The sequence below is a fragment of the Onychostoma macrolepis genome, chromosome 07, assembly GCF_012432095.1.
Source record: "Onychostoma macrolepis isolate SWU-2019 chromosome 07, ASM1243209v1, whole genome shotgun sequence".
In the NCBI taxonomy this organism is placed as follows: Eukaryota; Metazoa; Chordata; class Actinopteri; order Cypriniformes; family Cyprinidae; genus Onychostoma; species Onychostoma macrolepis.
In genome coordinates this window covers 18,555,245-18,563,981 of record NC_081161.1, presented here as the reverse complement: position 1 = coordinate 18,563,981, position 8,737 = coordinate 18,555,245, and the positions used below count along the sequence as shown (strand labels likewise).

At 35.5% G+C, this 8,737-nt stretch overlaps 1 protein-coding gene across 2 annotated transcripts; it reads right to left on the bottom strand.

Moving 5' to 3' along the window:
* Window positions 1–1,029: 1,029 nt before the first annotated feature.
* On the bottom strand, window positions 1,030–8,097 carry prc1b (protein regulator of cytokinesis 1b). 2 transcript variants are annotated; one of them, XM_058782032.1, is made up of 14 exons: window positions 7,940–8,097; window positions 7,321–7,453; window positions 7,115–7,237; window positions 6,216–6,449; window positions 5,935–6,105; window positions 5,711–5,860; window positions 5,403–5,550; window positions 5,185–5,321; window positions 5,020–5,115; window positions 4,316–4,462; window positions 4,010–4,120; window positions 3,606–3,713; window positions 3,308–3,484; window positions 1,030–1,525 (listed from the first exon to the last, which is right to left on the bottom strand). In XM_058782032.1, the coding sequence occupies exons 1-14, from the start codon at window positions 7,948–7,950 to the stop codon at window positions 1,454–1,456; spliced, it is 1,818 nt and encodes a 605-aa protein (XP_058638015.1). In that variant the 5' UTR covers window positions 7,951–8,097; the 3' UTR covers window positions 1,030–1,453. The 2 variants fall into 2 exon arrangements, with proteins under 2 accessions (XP_058638015.1, XP_058638014.1); XM_058782031.1 differs by having other exon boundaries at window positions 3,308–3,481.
* Between the last annotated feature and the right edge of the window lie 640 nt (window positions 8,098–8,737).

The window sequence follows — 8,737 nt, the reverse complement described above, 5'->3', positions numbered from 1 at the left end:
AGAACAATAACATTTTATAACATTAAAAACCCATAGTAGAAAAAAAGTCAATAAATGCCAAGTATATAATTATACGTACAACTCAATCACACACATTTTGGAGGCATTAAATACAATACCCACGATGTAATATACCGTACCAATTAAATTGACTTAGCAATACAAAGTTGGGGTTTATATTTGTAAATTTGCATTTATATATCCGATATTACATGAGACTGTTTATAAGTTAAATAAATCTGTTAAATTAACAATTAATGTATTCCAAATAATTGCAGTTTTATAAACTTTTTTGAGGTTTTTAACTTTTTTCTTTTTTACTTCTATAAATGCAGACTTCCCTGCTGAAAAAAAAACAAAACAAAAAAAAACAAAACAAACCATTACAGAATTTGTAATGGTTTTACTGGTTATAATGGGACTTTTATTGGTTTTAATGGAAACTGTAATGGACCCTGTGGGTTTCTACTGGTAATTGGTCGCCTTCTACTGGTGGCTTGTTAAAACCACTAAATCCTAATGGAATATGTCCCCAAACACACTACAGAAAGCCATTTTTAATGGTTTTAATGGTTAAAAGTTGATGGTTTTTGTAATGGTATTTGTAGTGGAAACCATTAGAATTTCTGTGGGTTGTTTAAAATCTAGATGTAGTTTAAGACTTAAAATATTTAATCTTATTTAATATTTTTATTAGTAACCATGATTTTTTCCAACTGATCAGTTTTCTGCTCAAAAACAAAGATATGTAGAATACAGAAGTCATAGTAAGATTAAAGCCTTCTATTATAGTGGCTCCATTATTATTATCCGTTATATAATTTACCCCTTATTTTATCCATGTTTTTCAGTTGCTAAATAAAAGCAACAGCTGGATGTGAATTTACATGCTTGAGGAATATAATAACTGCTTAAATCCATTAATTATACACAAACCTTTTTGGAATAAAACAGAAATCATGGTTCCAACATCTTAGATATTGGAACAGTAGAAATATTTTGACTAAAATAATGACAGGACTCAGAATATTCAAAAGTGAATTGTAATGTAGTGAATTGTACAATATAATAAAGAATGCAGTAAAGTTTTTATTTTTACATTGTGCAAAACATTCAAAAGCAACTTTAAAATACATTGTGATTGACAATATTGCCAATAATAAGAAATAACTAGTACTTTTAATTTTTTTAAAAGTCTTAATTTGTTAGGAAGAGCTGAGCAGTTGTAGCATTAAAATGCACATTCATTTGTTACATTACAAGTACATATAAAGCAGTGCTTGTCCTAGTGTTAAAGTGAACATACATGTAGAATCCCACGAAGAGACATTTAAATATATATTACCTTCATTTACATATAAAATGCATAGCCAAAGCTATAAAGAACAAGAACCCATAAGCCATCATCTAAAGATCCCAGTCCTAATAGCACAAAGTGTTCCATACAGTAGAGTTAAAGCTGAATGATGGTTGAGTTCAGGATTTCAGGTACGTGTTTTGATTTAGATGACTTGGAGAGGTCTCGCTGTGACAAGAAAATGACAGATTAAGAGACATTTTGATGTGAAAATATGTACCTGAACACTGATATGAAATGAGGTTATTCATAATATATGCTGGATATATTTACAGCCTAAAAATAATAAAGACAGAGTGACAGATAATGGCAGTCAGGCATGAACTGAACTGTAAATAAATAGAGATAGTCTTGGTTAGAAGTGTGGATTAGGAAGAAAAACAGTCCCGTTCAAAGAGAGGCCAAGAGGATGTATAAAAGCGCAACTAATCAGATATTATACATGCATCACAAATGCCTTCAGAGGTCCATGAAAACTTTATTTGTTTGTATAAAATTATATCATATGGAACATGTTCCACTTGCCTGTTCTGTTCAAATAAAAAGATAGTAACTACAGGTGCTGGTCATATAATTAGAATATCATCAAAAAGTTGATTTATTTCACTAATTCCATTCAAAAAGTGAAACTTGTATATTATATTCATTCATTACACACAGACTGATATATTTCAAATGTTTATTTCTTTTAATTTTGATGATTAGAGCTTACAGCTCATGAAAGTCAAAAATCAGTATCTCAAAATATTAGAATATTACTTAAGACCAATACAAAGAAAGGATTTTTAGAAATCTTGGCCAACTGAAAAGTATGAAAATGAAAAGTATGAGCATGTACAGCACTCAATACTTAGTTGGGGCTCATTTTGCCTGAAATACTGCAGCAATGCGGCGTGGCATGGAGTCGATCAGTCTGTGGCACTGCTCAGGTGTTATGAGAGCCCAGGTTGCTCTGATAGTGGCCTTCAGCTCATCTGCATTGTTGGGTCTGGTGTCTCTCATCTTCCTCTTGACAATACCCCACAGATTCTCTATGGGGTTCAGGTCAGGCGAGTTTGCTGGCCAATCAAGCACAGTAACACCATGGTCATTGAACCAGCTTTTGGCACCTTTGGCAGTGTGGGCAGGTGCCAAGTCCTGCTGGAAAATGAAATCAGCATCTCCATAAAGCTTGTCAACAGAAGGAAGCATGAAGTGCTCTAAAATGTCCTGGTAGATGGCTGCGTTGACTGTGGACTTCAGAAAACACAGTGGACCAACACCAGCAGATGACATGGCAGCCCAAATCATCACTGACTGTGGAAACTTCACACTAGACTTCAAGCAACATGGATTCTGTTCCTCTCCACTCTTCCTTCAGACACTGGGACCTTGATTTCCAAATGAAATGCAAAATTTACTTTCATCTGAAAAGAGGACTTTGGACCACTGAGCAACAGTCCAGTTCAGATGCTTCTGACGTTGTCTCTGGTTCAGAAGTGGCTTGGTAGCCCTTTTCCTGAAGATGTCTGAGCGTGGTGACTCTTGATGCACTGACTCCAGCTTCAGTTCTCTCCTTGTGAAGCTTTCCCAAGTGTTTGAATCGGCTTTGCTTGACTGTATTCTCAAGCTTGCGGTCATCCCTGTTGCTTGTGCACCTTTTCCTACCCAAATTCTTCCTTCCAGTCAACTTTGCATTTAATATGCTTTGATACAGCACTCTGTAAACAGCCACAACTTTCAGTAATGACCTTCTGTGACTTACCCTCTTTGTGGAGGGTGTCAATGTTCGTCTTCTGGATCATTGCCAAGTCAGCAGTCTTCCCCATTAACGTTATATGAAAACGTTATTTTGAAGGAATAGACTAGTAATAAAACTAGTCTATTCCTTCAAAACACAATTCAGTTCAAGCTCTTGCTCTCTTTGACCAGACTGTGAGTTACTGATGGAGAAGATGAAGACAAGTTTACCTGAAATTCTGAATAGGTGCTTGCGACGGAGTTAATGCTGAAGTTACGCTGTGGACTAGCTGGTACCTTCGTCATCCCAGCCACGCCACCAGTTAGATGACAGATATTCTCCTTATTGCGTTCTAGCAAACCTTGATGAGGAGGTTTGCCATGGCCTGGAGTCTTCACATTACCCTGCTTTGAAAAAAGACGTGTAAGGAAAGATGAAACACATTAACTTAGTTAATCAGTACAGGATTGGGCAAATTAGTTAATTAAAAGCTTAAGAACAATGGTGTTGTTATGGCCGTGCACTGACCTTGCTTGCTGAAATTGGAGGACGCGATATAGGAGAATGACATACAGTACCACCAAAGACAGATCGGATAGTGCTGTTAGAAGTGCCAGTACTGGAGGTAGCGTTTAGCTGAGGAAAAGCCAGAGTTAATACTGAAACAGCCATGCATTCATTTAAAATGTAAAAAAAATAAATAAAAAAAAAGTGTGCATCAAGGTGTTATGTGAATAAAACCAACATGAACAACCACTTTTCACAACCCAATCAATTTCCAATGGATAAAAACAAGTCCTGCCTTGCTTGTTTTATATTGCAATACTCTTTTTCACTCAGAAATATGACACATTACATGGGCTGTGAACAGGGTTTCACATTGACTTTAATTCTGCTGTCTTCATCAGGAAATAAAATCCTATTGTACTTGCCTTTCGAGCTTTACAAGGTGTTGTGCTGCCCAGAAATCTTCGTTTAGTCGGTGTCCGGATCACAGTGCCATAGACCATGTCCTCCTCTGTCTGCTTGCTCTTCTTTAGTTGCTGCATGACAGTTATTGTATTATTAAAATGTATCAATATCAAATCTTTATGGTTTCAACTGGTCATTCTCTAGTAATGCATAATTCATAAATACAAACTACTCAGCAAAGTTGGGTTAATGTATAAAATCAGAATTGTAATTCACAGCTTTAGAGTACAGGTACATTCATATGCCAAGTAAAGTGAAATACATACCCGCTCCTGTTTTTCCCGCTCTTTCTCCAGCCGGTACGTCTCCCATTGATCAGTAACAAACTGCATGAACTTCTGACCATTGACCTGGAATTCTCTGTTCTGTTCATGTTCCCACTGTTCAATCTCAGCCTTCAGCTTCTTCTCAAGCTAAACGAGAGAGACTCAATTACTAATGGCTAACCTTATAACATAATATACTACTGTTCAAAAGTTAAAGGTTGGCAAAGTTTATAAAGTCACCAAGACTGCAGTTATTTGTTCAAAAATACAGTCAAACAGTAATATTGTGAGATATTATATTAAATTTAAAAACAGCTGTTTTTCATTTTAATATATTTTATTCCCATGATAAATTACAGCTAAATTAAATATAAATAAAGTTGAATTTCCAGCAACAATTACTCCAGTCCTCAGTGATCCTTCAGAAATCATTCTAATTTGCTGCTCAAGAAAGATTTCCATTATAATCAATGTTGAAAACAGTTGTGCTGCTTAATTTTATTTTTAGAAGCCATATTCATTTTTTTCAGGATTCTTTGATGAATAAAAATCTAATTCCATTTATTTGAATTAGAATTCTTTTAAACAATGTAAAGAATCTTCAAATTGAAGAATCCTTGCTGAATTAACATATTAATTTGTTTATTTTAAAAAACCTCACTCACCCCAAACTTTTGTATGGTAGCATATACACACATAATTACCTTGGGGAGACCTTTGATCAGATCAGCCCGTTGTTTCTCCTCCTTTAGAAGGTTTCCCCCTCTGTTGGTGAATCTGGATGGATCTTTGGCTTTTTCCTACCACAAATGTACAGTGTTAGGTGATGCAAAAGGATATGATAAATATTTTCAATCAGTTCAACTTACTTCAAGCTCTAAGAAAAGTCTCCAGCCTTCCTCCCATTTGTGAACACCTTCAAAAAGATCTTTATGATCCTCATAATACTGTTTAAGCCGCACTATTTCTGCATCATGCAAGCTCAGGAGCTCCTCACTGAAATCATCTGAGATAAGAAAAAACCTTTACACCTTTATTTCATTACAAAGGACAGTCAACAGTGTAATTCAAAAAAATGACAACTCACCATCATAATAGGGCACAAAAGCTTGCCGTTGGTCAGTGCTATAAAAGCACTTATCCCAGAAGACCACAATCTCGTTCCGAATGGCCTCAGTAACATTCTGAATATTTTTAATCTTCAGTTCCTCAAGACGTTTGACCTCAGCTTGTAACTGACAGTAGAGGACATAAAGATTTAATCATCTGTGTTCGATACAATGATTGGACATTTGGAAGCCTTGATTCATGCAACGTTGTATTAATTGAGGTAAGGGGAGAAAAACAGGTTTCAAATATTTTTTCATAGAAGCAAATTGTCAAAAGGTTACTAACAGCTTCCATATTTCTTTTCTTTGACAGGGTCATGTGTTCAGAAATTGCATCACGCTCTTCCTGTGGAATCTGCAACCTTTCCCATAGTTCATGGATCTTCTCCCGATAAGAGCCACAGACACGTTCATTCTCTGCCTTTCTGCTCTCCAACTGAAATGATAAATACTGTATTATATAACTGTTTAACAATGTTTATAGTATGTCAGATTCAGCTTATGTTGTACCTGGTGAAGGAGGACTTTGAGTGAATCAATGTTTTCTTTAGACAAGCAAAAACTCTCTTCATCTTCACATACGACATCCTTTTCAAAACTAGTCTCAGGCAACTGATCCAGATCGTCCATGCAAAGTATTATTTGCTTCTTCAATGTGACAAATTCCTTATGTCTTCGTTCCTTTAAATATGTATATAAAACACTGTATATCAAACTGAACACAATGCTTCAACAAATGACTGGGACGTTTATAAGAGTGCAGTATTTAAAACAAAGATGTATTGTCATACTTTCTCAGCAGTGAGAGAGGAGATGTGTTGCTGGAATTTCTCCAGCTGTTCCAGGGACGGAACAGAATCAGCAGAGATAGAAAACGGCTGGAAGCAGAGGAGGTCACAGAGATCCTGATCCTGCTCGGTTAATGCTTTGAGCACTTGCATTCTCTGATTTTTCTCCTTTAACATCACTTCAAGACATGTCCGGAGGTCTTTTTCCTGCTGTAGCATAGTGCTGCTTCTGTCCTCCTAAAATGATTATGAAACAGAACAACAATGGTTTTTTTTCCATTCTGGAGAGACCCCATGCAATCAAAAATTGAGTTATTTGGCTTTTAGTGTATTAGCTATGAAGCCATTGTTATATCGTGAAATAATATATAATTTAAAAAAAATAAAAAATTCTATATAAATTTTGAAATGTAATTTATTCCTGTGATGGCAAAGCTGAATCTTCAACAACCATTACTCCAGTCTTCAGTCCCTGCTTAAAAAAAAAAAACAATAGAAGCCCAATAGAAACCATCACAGAAATTCCAATGGTTTCCATTAAAATACCATTATAAACCATTAGCTTTTTACAGTAAAACCATTACAAAATTCCTTTTTGTAGTGTGTTTTGGGCATTTTTCCAATAGGATTTAACATCCCACCAACAGAATCCATCACATACCAGTAGACACCATTATAGTTTCCATTAAAACCAATATAATTCCCATTAAAACCATTACATTTTCTATTGTGTTTTGGGCAGGGTTCTATTGTTTTTTTCAGCAGAGGTGTCACATGATCCTTCAGAAATCATTCTTATATGCTGATTTGGTGCTCAGGAAACATTTCTGTTTTTACTGAAGTTGTGCTGCTTTAACATTTTGTGGAGTTATCTAAAGTTTGTATCCAGTGTAAATACTTACCTGAAATGGGGGAAGCTGCAGTTCCAAACACAATTTACTCATCTCATTTTGACATTTCTCAATACTGGTGGTCAGACGTTTCCGCAGACTCTCTTCCTCAGCAATCATCATGTCCAGAAGACTCTAAAGTACATGTTTTGTTAGTTCACTGAAAACACTCTTTCTTAGGATTCACCAGATGTTGCTTAAGTACACTCAACACTCACTTTGACATGATTCTTAACCACATTTGTCCTTTCTAATCGCTGATCCTCAGGGATGCCAATTTCCTCCCAGATGTCCTTTAGATGGCAGAGAGCTTTATTCAGACATGCCACCGATTCTGCAGCAATCAACTCACTAAAATTGAGAGAAAGAGTAGAAAACACATTGTCGATAAACATCTATTCTAACAGATGTGTATCCACCAGTGATTACGTTCATTAATAACATTAATAGAAGTCACTACATATTGTGCATTCGGGTGTTTAGAAATGCGAAGAAACGTTTTCATATAACGTTAGTCATTCATTGAATGCACAACTGAGCAAAGCACTGTTATAAAATGTTGCTATGACATTACACAACCCACCCATACAAGCTGGAGTTAAATGAGCTGAAAACACTTGCTACCCGTCAATAGCAGTAACGTTAAGCTACGCGCTGCACGAATTTCATAAATGTAATGATCGCGGGTGTGGATTAAAATGCAATGCTAATGTTATCATCATCTAAACAAGTTAAGTTACAACTCAAACTAAATTTTGATCAAATGACACACATGCTTAAATCTGTGTCTCGTAGATAAACACCCAAAAATGATAACATATCAACAAACATACTCACCTCTTCCTCATCCTCGCCCCAAGACAAGGCTCTTCGCTGTTTATTTGTATTTTATAAAGGAATATTTCACTGTACAGTCTTTGCACTCCGATCGTGCGCGTAACCGTTTCTGTCCGATTCAAAATATGCGTCAAAACAGCGCCGCTCCTCTGATTGGCTGTTTGGAGTTTTCCTGCGCATGCGTGAGGATGTGTCAAACAGACGGATTGTTCCAGCATGACCTCAGAAACATTTTTAAACGACCACTCCTGATTTTTTTCCATGAATAATGCACTATGCTAATGTATAGCAACAAATAAATAATTGTGCAGCAGTAATAATGGTCTATTTTACCATGTATTAAGAAATATCTTGTATCTCTGTTTATTGCACTATTTACGTTTAATGTCTATATTATTTTGCAGATTTTTCTGTTAGCTTTTTCCATACCGACATTTGTGTTTAAAACTAGCTGCTTTCTCATAACAAAGTGTATCACATGTACCATATGTGACCCTGTACCACAAAACCAGTCATAAGGGTCAGTTTGTTTGTTTTTTTAATTGAGATATTTATATCATCTGAAAGCTGAATAAATAAACTTGTCATTGATGTATGGTTTGTTAGGATATGACAAGATACAACTATTTGAAAATCTGGAATCTGAGGGTGCAAAAAAAATAAATATTGAGAAAATCGCCTTTAAAGTTGTCCAAATGAAGTTCTTAGCAATGCATATTACTAATCAAAAATGAAGTTTTTATATATTTACAGTAGGAAATTTACAAAATATCTTCATGGAACATGATCTTTACTTAA

Excerpts from the sequence above, each read along its gene's own strand:
- prc1b (XM_058782032.1), bottom strand. Across the intron at positions 5,551-5,710 it reads AGAAAAGAAATATGGAAGCT|TTACAAGCTGAGGTCAAACG; the intron begins GTTAGTAACCTT and ends CTCTACTGTCAG. Across the intron at positions 4,463-5,019 it reads TGATCAAAGGTCTCCCCAAG|CTTGAGAAGAAGCTGAAGGC; the intron begins GTAATTATGTGT and ends TCTCTCGTTTAG.